At 31.1% G+C, this 26,628-nt stretch overlaps 2 protein-coding genes across 2 annotated transcripts; both read right to left on the reverse strand.

The window, feature by feature from the left end:
• Positions 1–4,759: 4,759 nt before the first annotated feature.
• Positions 4,760–7,874, reverse strand: LOC126702013 (uncharacterized). Its single transcript, XM_050400552.1, has 5 exons — positions 7,564–7,874; positions 7,401–7,450; positions 6,704–6,830; positions 5,691–5,795; positions 4,760–5,606 (listed from the first exon to the last, which is right to left on the reverse strand). Exons 1-5 carry the CDS (start codon positions 7,676–7,678, stop codon positions 4,987–4,989), a joined length of 1,017 nt encoding a protein of 338 aa, XP_050256509.1. The 5' UTR covers positions 7,679–7,874; the 3' UTR covers positions 4,760–4,986.
• Positions 7,875–17,674: 9,800 nt separating this feature from the next.
• LOC126702773 (uncharacterized) lies at positions 17,675–23,390 on the reverse strand. The gene is made up of 11 exons (XM_050401624.1): positions 23,237–23,390; positions 23,034–23,126; positions 22,787–22,851; positions 22,431–22,485; positions 21,477–21,566; positions 21,310–21,394; positions 21,138–21,233; positions 20,652–20,836; positions 20,476–20,564; positions 17,990–18,089; positions 17,675–17,887 (listed from the first exon to the last, which is right to left on the reverse strand). The coding sequence occupies exons 1-11, from the start codon at positions 23,285–23,287 to the stop codon at positions 17,843–17,845; spliced, it is 954 nt and encodes a 317-aa protein (XP_050257581.1). The 5' UTR covers positions 23,288–23,390; the 3' UTR covers positions 17,675–17,842.
• Between the last annotated feature and the right edge of the window lie 3,238 nt (positions 23,391–26,628).

The following is a 26,628-nucleotide window of genomic DNA, read 5'->3' on the forward strand; positions in this document are numbered from 1 at the left end:
GTTTGTACTTCACGACCAACAACTATTAAATATATTGAATCAAATCATAACTGATTGAGGGAAATCCAAAAATTGTATCGTCATAGAAACGAAAACTTCTTTCCTTTTCCCTTTATTTTTCTAGAAATTTTTCATTTTCAATTTAGTTCTCCGACACAAACAGGGAGAAGGAGGCAAATAACTAAAAACAATATAAAAAAAATGTGAAAACGTAAACATCAAATCAACTAAGGTTCATAAAGATACATTCTCTTGAAACGGAGGAAAAAAAAAAAAGAATTTCTGGGAATTTACCATTTTCAATCTTCTTTTCCAACACAGACAATAGTTAATAAGCCATATAGAGAAAATGGGGCAAATAACCAAAAGACAGCATATCATAAACTGAGAAAACATAAACTTAAAATCAACTAGGGTTCATAAGTAGTTAAATATTAAACAATATCCTTTGTTAGATCTAAAGAATATAAAAAGTAGTTAAATATTAAAGTTGTGGTGATATTCATCACACTAATGATTTTTAGATGATAGGATATGATACCCTATGAACAAGAGGGTATACTTTCTCTTCCATCTTAATCAAGACATGACCAAATCCAAGTATTTTTCCATAGCCATCATCTCTCTAATTTAAGCCCTATGAGTTTTTAATCAGCCAATAATCCTCTCCCTTCTCATGCCACACCCAGCGACAAGGATGACATGGGTACCTTTTGGTTCCTCTAAGGGATCCTTGGGGCCTTAATAAATTTCCTAAAACCATTAGACAAAGACTACTTAGAGAATCTGAAAATAATTCCTATATAAACTTTACAAACAAGGATTATTTACCCTTTTAATTGTTCATATTCTTCAAAAACATGCATAGTCTCAGCCACAAGATAAAGTGCAACTTGCTTACAAAAAGCAATTTGATCATCATTACTAATTCTCTTAGAACTTTTAATACTAATTCCTTGCCGAAAGAAATAAAATAAAATAAAATATATTTAAGAAGCCAAATAATGAACATAAACACAAATATAAATATATGCTTAAAAAATATATACATTACCTTAGTTTTTGGCTTATAGTAGTCTCCTTTTTGTCCTTGAAAAGGATAGTCTTCCTCAGTAGAAATGCTATTGTCCATTATTCACTTAAATGCTCTGTTAATTGAATGTGTAGTAACATTTTTTATCAGGTTTCTCGGGACTCAATTCACAACAATCTACCAACTCTTGTGGTGATAACGGAGTTATAATCCTATTGATGTGATTGAGAGTCTATAGAGCTTCTATGGCTCTAGTGGTCGCATTGCCTAACAAGAATATTTAAAATAACTTATAATTTTTGGTTATAATAGAAGTTTTAATATATTAGAAAAAAAATCTTTGCAATAACTTAAAATGAAGAAATCGTTGCAATAAATTTATACCAATTATTTTTGCAATTTATTACAACGAAGTTATCATTGCAATAATTTGATATTAATTCTTTTAAAATCTATTGCAATGTCTCATATGAAATTGCAATGAATATATCATTGCAATAATCTAATATCAATTATTTCATAATCTATTGCAATGACAAAATGAAGTAATTATCTACTACAATGAAGATATCATTGTAATAATTTTGTTAAATATTAGCATTGATACACCATGTTGAATATGCTAGTATAGATGCGAAAGCGAAAGTATAAAGTATAGAACACAGTAACGCACGAGGGTTACGTGGTTCAGCCTAACGGCCTACATCCACGGAGGAAACCCTAAAGGGTTACATCAATAATATATTAGAGTGTAGTACAAATCCTGTGTTACAATGAATCATAACATGTGTATATATAGTAGACTAAACCCTAGACTAATAGACTTCTAGTACAAGTAGGAGACTTGACTTGCACACAAAGTATAATTAGGCTTTGGCCTATACTAATGGGCTAATATATCTCTAACACCCCTCTCAAACTCAAGATGGAAGCTTGATGAAATCTTGAGATTTGATAAGGTTGAGAAGATCCCTTGAATGATGGCTCAGTGACGGTAGTTTGAGGAAGGCAATGGTCTTGCAGTGTTGATGCAACTTCTAACGGTGGCTTGACTATACCGGAGAATTTTGACGGCAGCAGTGGGAAGTCAAAGAAGATTAATGCAGCGAAAAAAAAACACCAAGGAAGACAAAGATTGCTCTTAAATATACCGCAAGAACAGAAAACCATGGCCACAGGAAGGTGGCTCTGATACCATATTAAATATTAGCATTGATACACCATGTTGAATATGCTAGTATAGATGCGGAAGCGAAAGTATAAAGTATAGAACACAGTAACACACGAGGGTTACGTGGTTCAGCCTAACGGCCTACATCCACGGAGGAAACCCTAAAGGGTTACATCAATAATATATTAGAGTGTAATACAAATCCTATGTTACAATGAATCATAACATGTGTATATATAGTAGACTAAACCCTAGACTAATAGACTTCTAGTATAAGTAGGAGACTTGACTTGCACACAAGGTATAATTAGGCTTTGGCCTATACTAATGGGCTAATATATCTCTAACAAATTTAATCCAACTTATTTTGGTTAATTATGTAGTACATTATAATTATATTTATTTCGAACTAAAAATCAAAAGCTAGAAGAAAATCTGCTTTGTAAATACTTACTACAAGCACGTTGATATATACACACACATTACCTTAGTTTTTGTTTTACAGTAGTCTTCTTTTTGTCCTTAAAAAGGATAGTCTTCTTTCTCAAAAAAAAAAAAAAAAGGATAGTCTTCTTTAGTAGAAATGTCATTGTCCATTATCCATGTAAATGCTCTCTTAATTGAATATGTGTAGTAACATTTTTCATCAGGTTTCTCGGGACTCAATTCACAACAATCTACCAACTCTTTTGGTGATAACGGAGTTATGATCCTATTGATGTGATTCAGAGTCTATAGAGCTTCTCTGGCTCCAATGGCCTTGGTTGCCCAACAAGAATCTTAAAACAATAAAATGGTAGTACATTATAATTTTATTTATTTCACGCTAAAAATCAAAAATTAGAAGAAAATGAAGAACTTTATAAATACTTACTACAAGCATGTTGATTTCTAACTAGACTTAGTAGATGACTCCAATCCACTGCACTACAAAAAACTGGTTTTATGGCAGCCTCCCAGCAGTTTTGAAAACCACCACTATAGGAGACCTAATACATCGTTTTTGGGAACTATCACAATAGGTTAAACTATTATGGCAGTTTAAAACCGGCGCTTTTCAAACCACCGCTATAGATACCCTATTGCAGCACTTTATGAAATAGCCACAACAAGTTAAGCTATTACGGTGTTTCCAAGTACTGCTAGAGGTTTTAAATCAAAAATTTTTTTTTTTTAAAATGACCTATTATAGCGGTTTTAAAACTACCACTATGGGTTTTTTCATAAGTAAGACTTATTACGGCAGTTTTAAAACTGCCACTATATAGTAAGACCTATTACAGCAGTTTCCAACTGCCGCTATAGGTTTTTAATTAAAACTTTTCTTTTTAAATGACCTATTATGGCGATTTTAAAATTGCTGCTATATAGTAAGACCTATTACCGTGGTATCCAACCGTCGCTATAGGTTTTTAATTAAAATTTTGTTAATTGATCTATTGCAGGAATTTTAAAACCACCTCTATGATCAAATTATTCGCGGATTTGAATGACCTATTGCAGGGGTTTTAAAATTGCCATAATACGTTTAAATTACAAAATTTTAAGAGGGCCTATTGCGACAATTTTGAATCGCCGCAACAGGTATTCACAATAGAAAGACCTATTACAATGGTTTAAAAACCGTTGCAATAAGATTAAAGTCAAAAACTGTGTTTATAGAATTCCTCTGTGAAATCCTTTGGATTTTGGTAATGGATTAGTGTTATTGTGTTATTTAGTAACGTTATTGTTAAATAAACTTATAACATTGCTTTTATTATATTTAGGATGGTGATGATATAGGTGACCATTCTCCTACTGCGCAAAATCAATCATCAGGGGAATCTCATCAAGAAATATGCCACTTGTGATTTTTTTTTTTTTTTTTTTGAGGACTATTTAAATTATCTTGTTGCAGTAAATGTATTAAATATTTTGCAGCTTTGATATGGCATTCTAGACATTTGGAATGCCTTATACTGAGCATAACAATTTATGGTATTTATGGTAAAAAGAGGCATTGACCAAGAGAACGAAGTTGAAGATTATGAAAGTTGTCCCGCTTTTGTGTATCAGCGTTTTGTCTAGGATGTTGTGTATTTAGGCATACCCGCTTTTGTGTATCAGCGTTTTGCAAAGTCGGCTGGCTCTAGACAAGCTCCAGGTTCAACTTGAAATGCTCTAGACATGGCCCAAATGTGTGAGGGTTGGGGGGTATATGCCTCCCTTTCTTTAATTTTATTTATTTAAATTACAGCTTATTTTGCAAATTCGGCTGGCTCTAGACACGCTCCAGGTTCAACTTGAAATGCTCTAGACATGGCCCAAATTCACTCTAACAAAACCCATACACTTAATTCTAATGGACCTCAAAGCCCATCCACATCCAAACTATATTAATAGATTACTTTTACGAACTTGTCATCCTACACACAAGAATATCATGCCCCAAAATTATTAGTTAATTAGTGTTTTCATGACTTAGGGACGCAACACATATACCACACCATTTTACTAATTGATAGAAAAATGCAGTAATTATGTTGTGATCTTTGTAAGTCAAACAGCCAGAGTGAGAGAAAAGCACCCGCCCTTGGGAAGAGGGGAGATTTCTTTGAAAGAGTTTAACTCTTTAATAACATTAAGCTTTCTTTAGAACTTCGACACAAAGAACGGCCTCCAAATCTGTTATAAGCAGATTATATGAATAGTTCTCATCATCCGGTTCCAACACTCATTGGTAGCAAGAAAACCAAAAGTCAACCTTATTCTGACATCTGCTCCTTTAAAGACTGCCACTTTATTCAACTGAAAACTCAAACAACATTGTGTGTTGATACTTCTCACCAGATTGAACAACAATAGAAGGGAAGTTTGGTTGGTTTATGGCATTTGGGAATCCCTGAGTCTCCAAACATAGCCCGGCATGCTTTCCATAAACAGCGCCTCCTTTACCAACAACCCCATTCACATAGTTCCCAGTGTAAAACTGCATCCCAGGGGCATTGCTCCACAAGTTAAGGATCCTAGAGCTTGATGGGTCCTTCACTTTTGCAGCATGTTTCAAACCTGCTTTTTCCTCCCCACAGTCCAGAACATAGTTGTGATCATACCCTAAACCAACCTCATGGATTGACTCACCTATCCTCCTCTCAGCAGTGAAATCAAAGGGGGTACCCTTAACTGGCATGATTTCACCAGTTGGGATTGTGTTCTGATCCACGGGAGTAACATGGTTTGCCCTAATCTGAATTGAATGGTCAAGAATGTTTCCAGAGTTGTGGCCAGCTAAATTCCAATATGTATGCTGAGCTAAGCTGATTGGAGTTGGCTTGTTTGGCACAGCTTCCATGTCAAGCCTCATTGTTGTGCTTGAAGTAAGCGTGTAAGTCGCAGTCACAGAGACATCACCCGGGTAACCTAGTGACAGGAGAAACAGATATGAACAGCAAATAGGAGAGAGAGAATAAGAGACATTGAGCAAGAGCAAGAGAGACAAATTACCTTCCTCCCCATCAGAACTGTGATATTTGAAAGTGATGGATGGATTCTCGCCCTTCGTAATATTAGTTGCCTCCCAAACCTTCTTATCAAATCCCTGGTGCCCACCTAAAGAAAGGGGGGAAAAGTTAGTGAGAGAGAGGAAGAGGAAGAGAGAGTATGATTCATACTACAATGAATATAGAACTTGTCAATTTTCAGTTACCTTAAAAGCAGAATTCTAAGCAAAAAGTAAGCTCACAAAATAAAACAGAGGTTTTTTTTTGGGTTTCCAAAAGACTTTTCTATAATTGGTGTATAATCTTGATCTGAAGATTCTGAACTATGGGGAATACAGATCAATCTTACAAGCATAAAGTTCCAACTGGTATTGATTTTATATTATGCAGAAAGGCACTTCCATCCATCATTTTTGTCAAACGCTGAGTTATCGCATTGCATACAAACAATGAGTGCGGATTTGATTTGGTTTGATCTTTTAAACTTGCTCCAAGCCAGGATGTATGCCAAGCCACCAATAACACATGCATAGAAGAATCCCATTCATTATGTGCAAGTACTGATCTCACCCTTTCTTCATTGGCTAATTAGGGTAAAATACCAAAGGAGCCTCAAACAAATTTACTTTTCTAGAAAAAAAAAAAAAATCCAAGGAAATATTTTCCCATAAATTCTTTTTCATTACAAATCACTTTTAAACCCACAAATCTTTTAATATCTTTCAATTACAAAATATAAGAGAAAAAAAACCATGTCTTTCACACTATCACCAGCATGCTAGATGGTAATATTCAGGTTTGTCAAGAGTCAACACTAGCAATTAATTTTCGGAAAAACCAAAAAAAATATTATTAAAACTTTCAACATTCAAACACAAATTAGTAACAATTTTGGCTAATTGCAAAATTAAATAGATGATCTCACAGATATTTAGAACCATGATTTTCATGCCACACTGCCTAGATAAGATTGATTCAGACTAGCATTAAGGATAAAGAGTTTCACGATTGTCATACCATGGAGACTGTTTGGGGGCTTGTTGATAGGCAAAGAGTAATCAACCCCATTGAGTTTAAACTTCCCATCTTTGATTCGGTTTGCAACCCGACCAACGATGCTGCCAAAATAGGGTGCAGCACCTTTCTGATCATACATACATCAAAACCCACAAAACTATGAGATTAAATCAATGTTCACCAATTTAGAATAAAGATAAAGCTAAACCCAATAATTGATCTAATAATATGTATATCGCTATGCCCAAAATCATAAATCATATTTTCATGAATACATAACAAACTTTAAAATAATAATAAAAAAAAATTTTAATTGTTACAACAAGTGGGGAGGGGATTTGAACCCGACCAGACAATGTCGTTGAGTTACAAGGTTTTTGGTAAATATATAACATAACAAATGTTAAATGACATTTCTGAAAAAGTAAATGGATTTCACACAATTATCAAATTATAAAACTTTATCAAATACAAAAGTAGAAAAATCCAATTTATGCAGAAATCATACACCAAAAAAGACATTGCAGATAAAGGTGGATAGAATTCACAGAAGCATAAAGTTGCAACCTTTACCGAATAAATTCCTTTGCTTTAACTATAATAAATAAACAATTCCAATCCATGCAGAAATCAATGCACCCAGAAGCAGTTTGACCAAAACAAGATTAAAAATCAAATGGGCTTCAGAGAATATTACTAGATATGGTTCAAGAGAGTCGAATCCAAGAACAACATCAGCCAATTTGCCTTCAAAATCCACAGAAACCAGACATCAGCAACATTCCCACAAACCCAGAAAGAAATAATAATAATAAATGAAAAGACTTGGCAATTGGGAAAAGAATATATAATAAAAATACCATCTTTGTCAGGTACAGACAAGGAAGTGATGGTGCAGCCCAGGTTGGTGATGAGTGCACGCATGGTTCCATTGTTGAGTTCGAAAAGCTCGGGCTTCAGATTTTGATCGGCCATCGGGTTTTCTTTCAGTTTGAGAATTGAGAGATAGAGAGAGTGTGTACTCAGGTTCTGATTTCTGAGCTGTGAGAGAATCGGATACTATTTCAAGTGAGTCAGATATGGCACAATGACGTAATATTCTCCTACTATGTCTATTGTCAGTTACGATTATGTTAATCCTCTCTCCTCGTACTTTTGGAAAGGATTTTTCCTTTAGATTAAATTGTAAATTATACTCTAAATTTGTAGCTGATTGGATCTTAGATCCTAAAATTTTAAATTTTAGAATTTACCTTCATAAAATTTGGAGTTGTTTGAATTTTACATCTTGACATTTTGAAATTTATATTTTACTCCCTAAAGTTCAAGGGTATTTAGATTTTACACATTGACATTTTAGAATTTGGATTTTACTCCTTGAAATTTGGAAGGTATTTGGATTTTACACCCTAACGTTTCATAATTTAAATTTTATCCCCTAAATTTTAGGGATATTTGAATTTTACTTCCTAAAATTTGGAAGTATTTGGATTTTACATCCTAAAGTTTTAGAATTGTGAGTGTAAAATCTAAACACTCCCAAACTTTAAGCGATAAATTCCAAATTTTGAAACTTCATAGTGTAAAATCCAAACACCTCAAATACTCGTTAAATAATATGTGTTAACATGTAATAGACTTGTGGGCTTTAGGCCCACTTTATTTGTTTTGTTTAGCACACATACTTATACAACATATTTATTTGTAAGGGTGTTCGCGATGCAGTTTTGGACCATTTTTAGCACTGCACTTTGTAGTGAGGTTTAACCAAAATCATAACCACAACGCACTTCATTTTTGCAATCACATGAGTGGTGCAATGCGGTTTAGAGTTTAACCAAAACCATAATCGCATTACACCTCATTTTTGTGGTCACATGTGTAGTGCGATGTATAAGATACGATTTGAAACCAATAAATTTTTCAAATTTTGGGATTTTCTTACCTAACCCAAAACTAATTTTTCCCTTTGTTTTGGATCAAATTTTAAACTATTGAGCTAGTTTTTCTTTATTTTGAGTTGACTTTTCTAGTCAACACTTACTTAGGTTATTAAACTTTTTTTTTTATTGAAAACTAGAGTTATTAAACTATTAATAATATATTTAATACTTAAAAAATAAATATATTAATATATAAAGGGTGCGGTGCCGTGTGATTTTTTTATTATAAAACCGCAAATTGCACTGCACCATACAATGCGGTGCACAATTAGTTGCGGTGCAGTGCAGTTATGCCATTTTACAAGCGCTTTTAGTGTGATTTTTACAGTTTATGCGATTTAGTGAACACCCCTATTTACTTGTAAGGCACAAATAATACTTCTATCATGGCATCAGAGTAGTATGCAAAGATTAATTTTTTTTAAAAAAAAAGTACATGTAAAGGTTTCCAACCAAAAAAGGCATATGAAAGTTTTTATGAACTTAAAAGACCATGGAAAATAAATACTTAATAACTGCAACTATCACTATTTCATAAATCACACACAACACTACAATGATCATCCTAAACATTTTATAAAGCGTAAATTGTAAATTACACCCTTAAAGTTTAGAGTGTTTGGATTTTATACCTTAAAATTTCAAAATTTGGAATTTATCTCCTAAAGTTTAGGAGTTTTTGGATTTTGCACCTCGACGTTTCAGAATTTGAATTTTACCTCCTAAATTTTGGGAGTGTTTGGATGTTACACCCCAAAATTCTAAAACTTTAAGGTGTAAAATCTAAACACGTCCAAACTTTAGGGAGTAAAATCCAAACATCCCTAAAATTTATGGGATAAAATTTAAATTCTGAAATGTTAGAGCGTAAAATCCAAATACTCCCAAACTTCAAAGGATAGAATTCAAATTTTGAAATTTTAAAGTGTAAAATCCAAACACTTCCAAACTTTAATGGTGTAATTTGCAATTTTCTCTTATTATTATATTAGTAGTATTGTTTTTTGTTCAACAAAACAAAGACGATGTAAAAACAAATTATTTAGAAAATAAAGTAAATGGTAAATTGCAAATTATAACCGTAAAGTTTAGGGGTGTTTGGACACCCTGAAATTTCAAAATTTAGAATTTATCCCCTAAAGTTTGGGAGAGTTTGGATTTTACACCTTAATATTTCAGAATTTAGATTTTACACCCTAAAGTTTGGAAGTTTTTGGATTTTACACCTTCAAATTCTAAAACTTTAAAGTGTAAAATTTAAATACTCCCAAATTTTAGGGAGTAAAATCTAAACACCCCTAAAGTTTGAGGGGTAAAATCTAAATTCTGAAATTTCAAGATGTAAAATCCAAACACTAACAAATTTTAGGGATGTAATTTGCAATTTACTTTATTATAAATAACAACACCATTCAGCAAAAAAATAATAATAATAATAACACACAACACTACAATGATCATCCTAAACATTTTATAAAGCGTAAATTGTAAATTACACCCTTAAAGTTTAGGGTGTTTGGATTATATATCTTGAAGTTTCAAAATTTGGAATTTATCTCCTAAAGTTTAGGGGTATTTGGATTTTACACCTCGACGTTTCAGAATTTGGATTTTACCCCCTAAATTTTGGAAGTGTTTGGATTTTACACCCTTAAATTCTGAAACTTTAAGGTGTAAATTCTAAACACGTTCAAACTTTAGGGAGTAAAATCCAAACATCCCTAAAATTTATGAGATAAAATTTAAATTCTAAAATGTTAGAGTGTAAAATCCAAATACTCCCAAACTTCAAAGAATAGAATTCAAATTTTGAAATTTTAAAGTGTAAAATCCAAATACTTCCAAACTTTAACGGTGTAATTTGCAATTTTCTTTTATTATTATATTAGTAGTATTGTTTTTTGTTCAACAAAACAAAGACGATGTAAAAACAAATTATTTATAAAATAAAGTAAATGGTAAATTGCAAATTATAACCGTAAAGTTTAGGGGTGTTTAAACACCCTGAAATTTCAAATTTTAGAATTTATCCCCTAAAGTTTGGGAAAGTTTGGATTTTACACCTTAATATTTCATAATTTAGATTTTACACCCTAAAGTTTGGAAGTTTTTGAATTTTACACCCTCAAATTCTAAAACTTTAAAGTGTAAAATTCAAATACCCCCAAATTTTAGGGAGTAAAATCTAAACGCCCCTAAAGTTTGAGGGGTAAAATCCAAATTCTGAAATTTCAAGGTGTAAAATCCAAACATTAACAAACTTTAGGAATGTAATTTGCAATTTACTCTATTATAAATAACACCACTATTCAGCAAAAAAAAAAAATAATAATAATAACACCACTATTCAGCAAAATAATAATAATAATAATAATAACACCACTAATCCATTATAACTTATTACTACATGTGTAACTAACTATACCATATAATCAAAGCATTAACATACAACATGAATTAACTTATTAATTGCTAATCCAAATTTTCACAATTGTTAAAAGAGAATCGCTAAACTTTTTAGGCAATATCAAGATAAGATACACAAAGTTTCGTTTTTGTCTTCCATAGAAAAGTAGATTGTCCATACTTTCGTTTAATTAGTATTAGTACTGGAGAGTTCTCGTGTACCATGTGTTGCAAGCAAAGCAAGCCACATTGATCTATCAACAACTTGAATTGAATGTATACACATTCCAAGAGAATATGTGGACATATGCTTTACTGGTTTTATGACTTTATCACACTACTGATGTGTACAGTAATTCTTTAATTATTCTAATAATTTAATATTTTCAAGGTACTATTTAGTAAAATTATATCATATACTATATAATAATAGTTTGACTTAAATTTTCAAGGTATTGTTTAGTAAAATTATATTATATACTATATAATAAAAGTTAGACTTAGAAACTGTGATTGCACCAAGTAGCTACTCTCACTAATTAGGATATATTTCCTCTAAGAGATAATATTTAACAATTGTTTTTTACTAATTAGTGAGAGTAGTCACTTGGTGTAATCACATCTCCTAAGTATAACTTTTATTATATATTATATGATTTCTAAACTTAAATCTCACACCATCCACGTTTTTGTTTTTGTTTTTTTCCTCAAGTTGCATGATTTAACAATAATTTAAATTTGTTTTTTACTAATTAGTAAGAGTAGCCACTTAGTGTAATCACAGTTTCTAAGTCTAACTTTTATTATATAGTATATGATTTCTAAACTTAACTCTCACCTAACTCACGTTTTTGTTTTTGTTTTTTTCCTCAAGTTGCATGATTTAACAATAATTTAAAACAAATTTAAATTCTATTTAAACTAAAAGTCTATTATAAAATATTTCTAAATTTAAATCTCACACAACCCACATTTTTGTTTTTTTTCCTCAAGTTATATCTTATTAAATTAATATTTTATTAGAATAATAAGTTACAAAACTCTTGACTAAGGGTTAAGATTTAACCAATAATTTAATTTAGATAAAGTTTTATCATCTAAGTTTTAGAAATTTAAATTATACTCCAACTAAAAATCTATTATCATTTTTAGAACTTATATATATATATATATATATATTCAATTATGATTTTTCAATACAATCCTTCTTAACCAATAAATCATTCCTATAATTAAATCCCACACAAGACACCCTACGCTGTTGTTTTTTTTTTTTTTTTTTTTTTTCAAAATGCAGCTTACACTTATGTTTTAATCTAATAAATTCATCTTACTTATTGTAAGTCTTATATATATATATATATATATATTCAAATTTTGTACTCTTTTGTGAATGTTTTTATTTTTGGTTTCGGTTATTGTATTGTACTGTATTTGTGAGTGTGTTGAGTTTTTTCAATTAGACTATCACTAGGAAAAAATCAGTATTAAATTATTATTGTTTGTGTTGGTTAGGAAATAGATTAAACATAACCCAAATAGAAACGATCAAACTTATACTACATCTCATATTAAGAAATTAACAAAAAGTACAAAGAGAATTTTAAAATATGAAAATAGATAACATTGATAAAGTCTAAACTCTAAACAATCAAAATTTAAAGTAGTTTTTTTAATTAAAATTATTTACTTATTTTATAATTTATTATTACTATTTATTTAATAATTTAGTTTTAATTATTCTAAACTTTTTGAGCTTACATTTTTTTTTTTTTTTTGAGAAACAAACACACACACATATAGGGGAGAGGGAAAGAGGTTCTAAAACAATGACACATCACAACTCTACTCAAAAGCCATGGTTTTTGAGCTTACATATGAATCTTCATCAAGTCGTGTATCGTACGGAAATAATACTAGTAATGTGTAAGACAAAGCATTTTAAGAGAGAGAGAGGTCATGTTAATTGAGTGAGGTAATGGAGTTGAAAAGATTTTAATAGTATTATTCTACATTAATATACAATATTATTGATTTAAAAAATTAATCTTCTTAAAAAAATGTAAAAAAATTTATGTCAAGTTTTTCAAAATAACCTCACTCAGAAATGTCCCAAACTCACTACTTACATCGTCTGCCAAATCATATATCAGATGATTTTCAAATTTTTAAGGATAAAATTTTAAATGTAGCAATTTAGTTGTATAATTCTTAATACATTTATTAATATCAATGTTGATGTTAATAAACGTTCAAAATTATACAGCTAAAGACTAAAGTGGTACATTTAAAATTTTGTCATTAAAAAATTGAAAACATGCGATTTATGACTTGGCAAGGGTGTGAGTGGTGAGTTTGGTACACTATTGAGTGGGGTCATCTTGAAAAATTGACATAAATTTTTTTACATTTTTTTCGGAGACTAATTTTTTTTAAATCAATTATATAGTATTTTAATTTAGAATAGTATAAACTCTTTCTAACTCCATTAGTTCACTCAATAAACATAACTCCTCTCTCTCTCTCTCTCTCTCTTAAAATGTTTTGTCTTACACAATTTTTTTTTTTTTGAGAGAGTTTCAACTTATGACGTCATCTCTCTCTCTCTCTCTCTTAAAATGTTTTGTCTTACACATTTTTTTTTTTAGAAAGTTTTAATTTATGGCGTCCTCTCTCTCTCTCTCTCTCTCTGTCTGTCTTAAAATGTTTTGTCTTACACAATTTTTTTTTTCTGAGAGAGTTTCAACTTATGGCGTCCACTTCTGATATAGTTCTTTATCATCAGACCAAAACACCAATCAGTTTTTGGTGTAGACAGAGATTGAACCCCAAATCTCTTATTCAACCATCAGAGATTTTACCAATTGAACTAACTGGAACCCACTCTTACACATTGTTTTACTAAACAATACATAGTTGACATCCTTATTAATTTTCATTCACCTGATAAATATTGGGTAAACTACATATTTGGTTCCTATCGTATACACCATATTTCAATTTGATCCCTAACTTTTCAATTGTATCAATTTAATCTCTAACCTTTCAGTATCGTGTCAATTTAATCTCTGTCATTATCTTTTGGATGAAAATTGACGATATATCTAATGGCCAAAATAAAAAATTAGCTTATGTTGATATGACAATAAACTAAAATTTTATTTTGACCGTTTACTATGTCAGCAATTTTCATCCAAAATATAACAGCAGAAACTAAATTAACACGACACTAAAATTTTAAGGATCAAATTGACACAATTGAAAGATTAAAGACTAAATTGAAATATGGTGTAAAATATGCGGACCAAATATGTAGTTTACCTTAAAATATTTTTCCAAATTGCAATTGACAATTTAGGGGTGTTTAGCAAATTGCTCAAACTGCACAACCCTACTCAACCCGACTAAAACCGCCTGTAAAATGAAGTAACTACAACACATTGTGCGGTTTTATAATAAGAAAACCACACAAAACTGCATTGCACCACATCCATATATATTTATCTATTTTATATTAAATATATATTAATAATTTAATAATATATGAAATAAATGATCAGCCTAGCGTTAGTTCATTTCAATTTCATGTTAAAACGATTTTGCTTTGATTAGATACACAATCAAAAGTTTAAAGCATCATTCACTTCTCCATCTCACTCTCATAAAATCAAAAATTTAGAAGTTTAATATTATTTTGTTTTGTTTTGTATACTCTATATATTTGTGGTCCTTTTAGTTTAATATCAATCTATCATGATTTTTTTTTTTGTACATATTTGTGTTATTTTTTGTCACATAGATTATATTTAAAAATAAAAAATAAAATAAAAAACTTACTATCATATTGTCATTATTATTTTTGAGGAAAAAAATTTACTATTGTCATGATTAATTGTAAATTAGAAATTGGCCATGACATTTTTAAAAATATATTATCTCAAAACCGACCAAACCATACTTTGTATATTGCACTGCACCATACATGTACCGCAAAATTGAGGTGCAATGCGGTGTAGTACAGTTATGAATTTGGCCAAACCGCACCGTAGAGTACAATACTTAAAATGGCCCAAAACCACACTATGTACACCCCTAACTGACATCTTTATTAACTTTTATTTTTGTAAAAGTAATTATATTATTGGTGTAAATTATAATGTTACTTAATGGTAATTGTTGAGTACCTTATCATTAGACTCCCATTCCAAGGATATTTTTTCTTGATTGTCCTCCTATTTTTTGTGTTTATATATTTTTTTTTCTCATGTGGTATTTGTTCCTTGAATTGTTGAGGAATTCCTTCGATTCAATTACGTTCCTTATTTCTTTCATGATAGAAGAATATAATTAAAAAATAGTTAATAATTATTATATATGAAGATTGATATTAAATTAAATTAATCTATTAGAATGAAAGTATGGTCAGGAAAAAAAAAAAAAAAAAGCAAGCTTTTTAAAACATTACCTCTCAATCAAGGTTGCAGTCTCAGGTTTTTCTAAATTTATGTACACTTTTGTTGTACTTGTAGATGACAAATAGTGTTCTACTGTATTTAATAAAAGAAAAATGTTAATTATCTACATGAACAGATATGTTTTTAAAAAATATATTACCTCGAAATATGTTCACAATCGTAGATGTTACTACTAGTCTACTTACTACAACAAAGGGTCTCGGATTGTTGGTGTAAAAATCATCCTCAATTTGATCTGTTGCAAGTTCCCACAGAGTAATTATTATTTTGATTCCTTTGTTGGATGCAAAAGTATATGAGTTATAAATAGTCTAAAGTAATATTATTTAACAATTTATTTTTATTTTTATTTTATTGTAGGAACATTATATAGCTTACTCTGCATTTATGTCTTATGATATCAATATTTCTCATTGGGACAATAGATACTTGACCATGATCGTTTTCTACTGGTCCAATAGTTGGCTAACTAATTTGGAACATAATTTATTTAAAAAGAAATTAGAAACTCTTTTGTTTGTCGAAATAATAGTTTGAAGATGTTAATATGTTAAAGTATACATAATAAAAATAAATTTTGATATTCAAATCTAATCCGTTCATCTATAAGAACCTTGTCCAAAAGTGATCAGCTCTGAATTTTTTTCGGTTGACAGCATGCCACACTCTTGAAACTCGGACTTTTTTTTCTTTCCAATTCTGTTTTTGATTAGAAAGTTGCTTGATAAGATTGTAGCTCATTTTTTAATTGAAAATATTATCAATAGCTTGTATTCGATTCAGCTGAACTGTTGTTAGAATGGAAATACACATAATATATATATATATATATATATATTTGCAATGATGTGCATAACAGAGCACAGTTGAAATCTGCTATGATGTTGATTTATCTTATGAAATAGAGAAAAAAAAAAGAAGTTTTTGGGAGGCATAATAGAATATACCTTGTAAACTAGGAGTATTTTTCTCTTCAATAGAGAAACAAATAGTTTTGAGATGTAGTATAGAACATTTTTTTGAGAAACTGATGTAGTATAGAACATACATTGTATATAACGAGTAATTTTTTATTTTTATAGTTGTTAGGTCATCTCTATTTATGTAAAGGGAAAATTTATTCTCTTGCTAGTTAGTTGCCTTTTGTATGGTTATCAAAAAGAAATAAATCTCATGGCATGTCTTTTTTTTTTTTTTTTGAGAAAAATCTCATGGCATGTCTTAAATAGCTTAAAAGTGGTTATGTTACTGCTATGTAAAAGTTTTTTTCCCTTTGAATTTCTAAGGTAACTTAAAGAAATTTGTTTACTTTCGTTTCAATCAATTTTTTTGAGAAAGAGGTTTCAAATTTCAATCAATTGGTATTCCGTTTGTAACCGAAAAAATAATACCGTTTCATGGAATTTATTTTTCATGTATATGAATTATGAAATAATGGCGATATTAATATATACATTCATAAAACCATCTTTGCCATATGAAAAAAAGCAAAGTATATTGCAATGACAAAAAACTTGAACAATTCTCACTTATTCATTGCAATCCTGAGGTTTTATTTTCAACTATATCACAATATAAGCTTTCTACATTAAAGTCCCAGAAAATGACAGCAGCAATCTTTAGAAGATGTAAGGAGGTTGTACTATATTGTCTTCCATTTGAATTACGTGCTACAATCAAGCGAATTCTGACATTTTGAATTACAAATTCACTAAATCTACCCTAGCCATTTTAAAATCTTTCACCAATCGATTACAATCACCCAGCATCTCCAATAACCCAACGACAATATCAGAATCTACGACATCTTTGTCATCTTTACGTACCACTGCACCAATTCTATTACCTATTTTAAAACAAGTCTCCAATAATATACTAGATATCACGAAATGTATGATTATGGAATACATTACTATTTATTGAATTATTTCAAGTTGTAGTTAACTATTTTTGTTAAACCAACCAAAATGTAAATATATATATATATATATATATATATTTAAAAGCTTATTAAAGCAAATAAATCCTAATATATATTATCATTCAAACTTTCCAAATAATATATTATCATTTTTTTTTTTGAAGAAATAATATATTATTATCATTCTAACTTTCCAAATAACAAAAGAAAAATTATCACACGCAAGTTAATTTAAGTATTGAGCTTTTTACATTGATTACATACAAATGGATTAAGAAGCAGTTCCTAATGAAAGGGAAATTAAAATCAATAGTGAGTTTATTTTCTCAATCTACAAGGTACTTGATGTATGACCATCGTCTCTCCATCAATTGTTGCCTTTGCGCAAATCAACCTACCTTGTTCTAACCAGTTCAAGTGGCAGAGATTCCATTGCCGTCTGAAATATGAGAAATCACAACTTCAGACAACAATTTAGGGCCATTCATCAATTAAAAAACACAAATAACCAGCTTTAGTAATAAAACTAAAAGATGCTTACCCAAAGCGTAGGGGTTGTGGGATCAGATTTTGGATGCAATTTATATAGCTGTGACTGAAAGCTTATGACTACGGAAACTTTGAATTCGATTGAAAATGGACTGCAGATATAATTAAAAAAATGGAGTCAACACTACTAGTAGTTTCAGTTGTATCTAATAAATACAATACTGGCAGTAGAAGAACCACAGAGCACATCAGCTGTATATATTTGTGAAGAACATGTGCTGAAATCTACTACATTTAGAAGGTATGGCAGCTCTGGTTTACCATCATTGTTCTGTTTAACAAGACCAATTGTTACCAGGAAAAGGAACACCAAAGATATCAGAACTAAAAAATAAATTTAAATGTCCCCATCTTTGATTTTTTTTTTTTTTTTTTTTTTCTCATGTGTTAACTAAAGTTTAGTTGCCAACTTGCTGATTTGCCTAAATAATCTATATCACCCTTTCTAAAGTACAAAGCACGCACAACACATGAATTCATATGATCTATTAAATTCTAGTTCCTAGGACAAACAGGCAAATTCTAATGGCTAAAAGTGTTGAACCAATCAAAGAAATCATATACAGTTGTCTTTTCAAACTTCCTAACTCCCTTAGGGAATTCACCCCCCACCCCCTTTTTTATTTAAGAAAAAAAAGAATAACATGAGAAGAAATGGGGGGCACCCTTGAGAAAAGCTTATTCCTCAAAAATATAGCAAGCAGCCACAAAATTCTATCATATGCAGATTAGGCTTCATGCTGTTGCATGGTCACAATAAAGATTGCATGCATTTTGAAACACTGATCCTAAATATAATCATAAAAATCTTTAGTCTATCATGGGTCACACAAAACTAATCCCACATTTGTCAATATGCAAATGCCTTCATGTAAGCTAAAAACCAACTCCATTGCATCAAATGTGTTTAGTCTATAATTGATTGTTATGTCATTCAAATCTGAATAACAGAGAATAAGATTTTAAAACATGGTGTGGTGGGTAAGGGTGAGAAAAGCTACAGATTTTAGGGTTTTTGAGGGAAGCATGGTCGGTATAATGGGCTGTTTCTGTACACTGATTTTGTATTTTGGATAGATAGGATTTGTTTTTTGATGGGAAACGGGGTTGGGCATGGTCGGTGTAGTTCTGCTTAGAGCCTAAGCACAAGCCCACACCTAATTGAAGTAAAGCGTTCATTTTCAAATATAATTGATATTAACATATAAGGGGGAAAATGTTAAAAGAATATAAATACTAAAATATGTTTGGCCCATTAGCGAAAATTGATAGAGCATTGTGCAAGTAACTAATTTGTCACATACGAAATAATATAAATAACAATAAACACAAATCATGCTATGTTTGGGGTGAAAGTGAAACATAACAAAATCAGTGCTTTGTTTTTAAGTTAAAGAGTGCAAATGCAACAGGCGGGGAAAAGCACTGGAGAGTAATAGAAGCAAACACAATATGTTCAGGAAAGGGAATCCCCCCCAAAAATAAAAGAAAAAGAGAAGAAGAAAGAGATATTGCTTTTCTTTAGGGGGAAGAATGAGGAAAGAGAGAACATGCCCAGAATTTTTCTTTTAAAGGGCCAAGCTTGAAAACATTCCCCAAAAAAAGTAAAAGAGCTTTCTCTTTGGCACTTAGGACTTTTCCAAAAAGTCCAAAGCACAAAGCGCTAAAAAGCACATATTTTTAGTAAACACACTTCACTTCAGTAATCAGAGGCGCTACACTCCTTGTGCTTTGGGTAAATTGAGATTTCTACGCAGTAAGGAATGGTTTCCAGATCTGATTGCGGGTTTGAAGAAGAATGGAGGTGCAGGAAATCAGAGAAATAAATTGACAGGATAAATTAAAGAAACATTCACAAGTCACAATATCAAATGTCAAACCAAGAAAATCTGTAAATCTCAAGGTATCAAACACTAATTCAATAAAAGAGTTACAAACTTTTATAAACAAAAAACCCTAGTGTGAAGTACTGCTAACCCTTGAATAAAATATATCAAAATCAATCATATAAAACATTCACTATAAGAATAAGACTTACAAATCAATAAGGCCCAACAAGTACCATGAATAATTAACCACAGAGCAAAAGACTTATTTTTTATTTTTTATCTATTCATAACCCTGGACCAAAAAGGTTTTCAATTGGATGTGCCTCTTCATTGACACAAGGGCGCCCCAAAGCCTTATAGTCTTGGCATGTGTCATATTCATACTCAATTGCCATTTGTTCATGGAAAAGTATTTCTTCATAAAAGAAAAGCCAAGATGCTAATGCTCACTTTGACAAAATTAGTGGAAATAAATTTCTCATTGAGTTCAATTGGTAATCACACTTAAAAGTGCAATATAATTGGCTTTTGCTGTAACAAATTTCCTCTCCCCTTGGGGCCAAAAACTTGTTAAAAAAAATACTCTTACAAAAATGTATTCAGATAAGATTTGAGAACAATTACTTATAACTAGCAAGTAGCAACTCACCCAGCTAAGATTGTTGGACAAGTCAAAAGGCGAGGAAGTATAATATAGATGGGCAGAGTCATATTATGACAGACATCTCCATCTGCTATCTAACAAATGAAAAGAAATTATATAGCATGTTAAATATAATGTTAACTAACTTTAAATAAGTTAAAAAGATGTAAAATGTCACATGCCTGGGTACTCTGAATCAGAGATGTTTCAGTTACAATTTTCTCCCCAAGAAGAATTGACTCTACACGGAGCAAATGAATGTCAATGGAGTAAATGGGAACTGCTGACGCTTCTACAGTTAGTTCACCAGTGATAGGATCTGATAAAGAACATTGAGTGGACATCTTTCCTGTCACCCTGAATCCACCTAGTCAGTAACCTCTATTATCAGAAGTGGGATAATGTCATTACTATATTCTCAGATAATGTCATTACCATAATTTCAATACTAATCAAAGAGAGGATAAAAATAGAGGACACCTAGATAAGAATTTTTTTTTGCAATGCATCTAGGCTTTCAAGTATGCGGCCTTTTAAATGAATGAAAAAACAAAAAGACAAACATTTCCAGCATTCCACATAAATTGAAATTAGTACTTCAAATGTTAAGGGACCAAAAAAAAAAAACAAGAGAAAGGGATAGCAGAGGAATGTGATAAGAAGCACACCTGATTTTAATTCAAGAAGTAGTGGATGTCTTTGTGTGTCTTGAGTAATATAAAAGATAACCATTTCAGGAGAAACTGGTCGCTCGAGAAGATCATCTGATGACAGCATAACAAAAAGTAACTTAATTTTATTATCTAGATAACATAAAGAAAGACTAAGACTGAATCATACCTTTATCACTTTCGACTATGAACTCCACTGTTGCAGATAATGTTTTTTGTAGGTATCCTCTTATTATATCTACAGTTACCAGATACTATCAAAAGTGTTGTTAATCATCCACTGTCACTTAAATGTATAAGAAAAACAATGCCTAAATAAGGGACGAAAACACTCACCTGAGCACTGATATTGGCTCCATGGAAGGTCTCATAAAATCTTTCTAGGTTGTCTTTTCCTGGCTGTCTCAAAAACATGGAAAATGGTATCTGCCACAATACATGAACAATTATAAATTACAGAGGATACAACAGGAATATGCAATTCACAAATCTGTAACAAATAACAAACTAAACCAAAGATCAAAACCAAAATGCATTTAGCATGACTTTGAAAGAGAGCAGAAAAGATAAGGCTACTAAAGACGTAAACCAGACAGGAGAAGAAAAGTAACTCAACCCTTTAATTATTATTTTTTTTATGAGAAGCTGACAGAACATTTAAGCTAGAAAATATGTTACCTAAGTAAATTTTAGAATTATACAGAAGCATTCAAAATTCATGGTGGGAGTAAAAAGGGAAGTTCACACCACACATGAAGAGGAGAGAGCTTCCATAGCAGAACCTAGGAGACTTATAACTAATACTTGAGTCCCAATACCCAAGGATACAACATTGCACATTTCTAAAGATAAACTATAGAGAAGGCCAATTTAAGAAGACCTTCAAGTTAAACTCTTTCATCAGTAGTGCTGCTGCTGCTGCACCATTTTTGAAATCATGATATTGTGTCTGGTAGAATATTAATCAAACAACTAGATTCAGAATGTCCTAATAACTTAAGTTTTTGGGATAATCAATAATTCATCATGGTATCAGAATAGGTGGTCTTAAGTTCGAACCCTGTCTTCACTCTACCTCTCATTTAAAAAATTTTAAAAATCTCGTGTTGGACCCCAATAATCAAGAGAGAATATGGTTCACATGTAACGGAGAGTGCAAAAACAATGGTCAAGTAATTAAATTTTCCATTTCCTAACCGTTTAAACGTTTGGGACAATTGGTAATTTATCAATTTCAAAGCAAAGAATTGTAAAAAAAGAAAAAAGGATAGTTCTCCGGAGATGTAATACCTCTGTTGTACCCAAACCAATCTTCCCGGAAGGTCTAACCTCTGTACTCTTATTTCTGTTTCGAAGTAAGAGAAAACAAATTATCTGTACAAATCTCCATATGAGGCAAACATAAAAGTTAACTATCATGAAAGAAACAATCAACTAAGTAGCTCAATGGAATAGCTATTAATATTAATAGTTTATTACATTACAAATCATCACAAACATAATTAACATAGACCAAAAATAAACACAGAAACCGCAATTACACATTATATAGGAACCAGAATTCACATAAACTGAAAGGTATAATTGAGTTATGGCTTCAAAATATGAACTTCGCAAAATTAGGGCTTCTCAAAGATTGAACTTACAAAATGGAGATAGGCTTGACAACACCATATAAGGACTCAATAATTCCAGCCGATCCTCCACGAATCTTCAAACAAACAAAAGCATTTCAGTTGAGATTTTACCATGATAGAGAAACGAAAAGAGAAATAAATAGCTCTGTTTGGTTGCTGAGAAATAAGGAAAAAAAAAATACGAATCTCGTTTAAAAACAATATTTTCCGTCATTTTTTCTGGGAAACCAAACGGAGAGGACTGATTCAATCCCACCTGCAAATTGACGGATCCATTGACAGTGAGACGAACACCATAGTGAGAAATGGAAGAAGAAGATTTTACTGTGATTTTTCCCTCCAGAGGTTCCTGAAATTCCAATACTCATCTTTTTAGAGAATAGAGAGAGACAGAAATAGTAGGTATCTATGTGTGTATATAGAGAATGAGAGAGAGAGAGAGAGAAAGAGATGAGCTACCGAAGGGTGATAGATACGACTTGCACGGGAAAGTTTGAGCTCTATTGACATTGTGAGACTGAGAGACGATGATTTGAATGAAGAAGCTAATATTATAAACCAGACTCATGAGTAAACAGACAAAAGCCTGGTAATCTAATCTAGCCTTTTATTTTTATTTTTTTATACTAGTACACAATTGAAAGTTTGGCGCATTGCTACTCTCCTCCCTCGTTCCCATACTAGTACACAATGCCCTCTCTTTTTTTCTTTTTCTTTTTTTAATTTATTGAGAGTTAACTAACATATCACTTGATTTTTGGTATAGGGTGAGATTTGAACATAAATATGTTATTCAAAAACAAGAGATTTTACTAGAAGTTGAAATCCTACTTATTTTATTCCGATTTGAAGGTACATTTGCTTTTTACTAAAATTATATGTGTATGGGCTTTTCGTTTTTAGATCGTCAGACAAAATTTAGTTATAAAATTGGTTATAACTTAAGGCTACAAATTCACTCAGTAAAATAACTATTACAACTGTGCAAGCCTGAAATGAGACTGTTGGGCTAAACCTCACTTGGACGCACAATTTATTTATAAAGTGGGCTTCAGGATTTTCTATTTTGGGTCGTTCTCGACACAGAGACTCAAAGTAATATTCCTCCTTTCTTCCTAAATGACTCTTCTTTCTCCCTTTTTTCTGAACCCTTTCTTCTTCCCCAACTTCTTCTATTTATAGTTTTAAGTTAGTGGGGAGATTATGATTACTGCCATTATTAGTGCAATTGAAGGTCCAATATTATATGTTATAAGTGGATGTTTAGGTGAGAGTGGAATGTAACGATTATGGCCTTGGAACTTGGTTCCAACTCAGGTAAATTTGCTCGGTAATGATGTTCCCCGAGCATCCTATGGTACGCCTGGACAAGATTTCACTGATTGTTCGGAAAGTTTTATGCCGAGCATAGTTCAGGAGCCGAGGCCCAAAACTCGTATTCTTTGAAGACAGTTTCAAGCAGAGCTTAGGGCGACGGGGCCGTGCCATTGGGCCTGAGTTTAGGGCCCATCTGGATCTTGGGACCTCGGTGCCGTACAATAACATATTTTGAAAATTTAACCGTTATTTGCATGTTCTTTATGCTTTTAATACATATCTTAAATTTTGTGTCAATCGGATATTATTTACTATATAATCTATAAGTTTATATTTTATGCATAATTTTAAATTACAAAAACTTGCAATTTAAAAAATTTATTGATAACATATCTATTGATCTTTAATTTTTTTTGAAATTTTGCAAGTATGGAAGATGCAAGAAGAAGATATAATCCAATGATGGATTTGTCAAAATTCACCTCCAATAAAAAGATATTAAATAAGTTTGTAGGCTAAGGCTGCAACTAATTTTGTAGTTAAACTCTATCCGCCATGTAATACACGTTATACCAAATATTTAATTTTAGGAGAAATTATATTTTACCATTCTAAACTATATCATTTATTACACTTTGTACCCTAAACTTTTTTAATGAACTTTTTGCACTCTAAACAAAAACACTCGTTACACTTTGCACCCCAACATCAAGTTTGAGGTTAACTTGAATGGAAAAATATGATACCGCTTGAAAAGACTCAATTGCCCATTTTCTCAATTCCTTAAAAATAAATAAGAAATTATACTTTACCATTATAAACTATCAATTACATTTCGCACCATAAACTTTGAATTTTCTTCTAAGTTAATAGCAAACTTGATGTTGGGTATAAAATGTAACAATAGTCATAATTTAGAATACAAAACGTTCATTCGAAAAGGATAGGATATAAAGTATAATTTTGTATATTATTTAGGTGGTAAAATATAATTTTTCCTTAATTTTGTTGATGGCACATCGGCAAGATAAGAGTAGGCTACGGAGGAGACTGGCAACGTGATTGCCATGTAGGAGACAAGTAACAAATTAACATACCGAAACCCTTACGAGAGACAAACGGCATCAATCTACGAGAAATTGAATAATAGCAATTATCTCGGGTGGTTTTGTCTAAATGGGTGCACGTGAATACAAACAGTTACCTTGATGCAGTTACTAGAGGGTATTTTAGCCAAAATCTATAGATACGAAAGCAATAAAAACATGACACTAGCAGAAGGACAAGGCTAACTATCCGAGCCTCGAGTATAAATTATAAATAGGGAGAGATATTTCAACATTAAGACACAAAATTAGTCACAGAAATACAAAGTATCATCTCTTTTTTATCAAAACAATCTGTATCAAAACATTGAGGCAAAAGCTTTTGAAGTTGGCCTTCAGTTTACAAAGAATGTGGAATTACAGGAATTTAATTTAAAAGGTGATTCTCCAAATGTCTATCGTGTTCTTGCTAGATTATCTCCTTCCCCTGCTGTGGTAGCTCCTGTTGTGTATGGAATTCTAGACTCTTGCTAGGAGGTTCGTTATGTAAGGTTTGCTCATGTGCCTAGGAAGGAAATAGACTAGCTCATCTTTTAGCAAAACATGCTATTGACATTGTTGGTTATTTAGTTTGGATGGAAGAGAGTCCTTATTTTTTGGAACAAGCTCTTCACCATAATGTTGTCTTTTGTTAATTAACAAAGTTTTAGTTTTCCTATAAAAAGGAAAACAATTTGTAGGCTTGCAAGAGACTCTCATGCTTGTAAGTTTTTAAAACGGCCTATTATCAATTCAAGTGCATATATCACTTTGAATAGGTTTTGTTATCTTAAACTTGTTAATTTAGGTTATTTCCTTGAAGTTAGATAATTCCCTTTGAATAAGTGTAAATTACTTAAACTAGCATAAAAATTGGTTTTGACTCAAACGATGGTTTGAAGGAAGTTTCCTCCAAACTTAATTGGAGGTAAACTTTTTTATTTATTTATAATTTTATAATTTGTCACATAATAAGTTGGAATACTTCCAAACCTATAACCTCTTCCTTGAAGTTAGATAATTGCCTTTGAATAAGTGTAAATCACTTAAACTAGTATAAAAATTGGTTTTGACTCAAACGATGGTTTGAAGGAAGTTTCCCCCAAACTTATTTGGAGGTAAACTTTTTTATTTATTTATAATTTATAATTTGTCAAATAATAAGTTGGAATATGTTTGGAACCAAATTTTGTCCAAAGAAATTTAAATATTGAATGTCTTCGTTTAAAATATCAATTGACCAAGAGATGTCCAATTGTATACACACGTATATAAAAACTTATTTCATGCTTTTAAATTTGTCACTATGAAGTCACACTTTTATAATTGTATCAAATAAAGCCTCATTAGATTTTCTTTAATATTCTAACTAGAACACAATAAAATTGCATATCAACATGCTTTTAACTTGATAGAAATATGATCGCAACCAACTTTTTTTCCCGAAAA

This window comes from Quercus robur, chromosome 10 (assembly GCF_932294415.1).
Source record: "Quercus robur chromosome 10, dhQueRobu3.1, whole genome shotgun sequence".
Lineage (NCBI taxonomy): Eukaryota > Viridiplantae > Streptophyta > Magnoliopsida > Fagales > Fagaceae > Quercus > Quercus robur.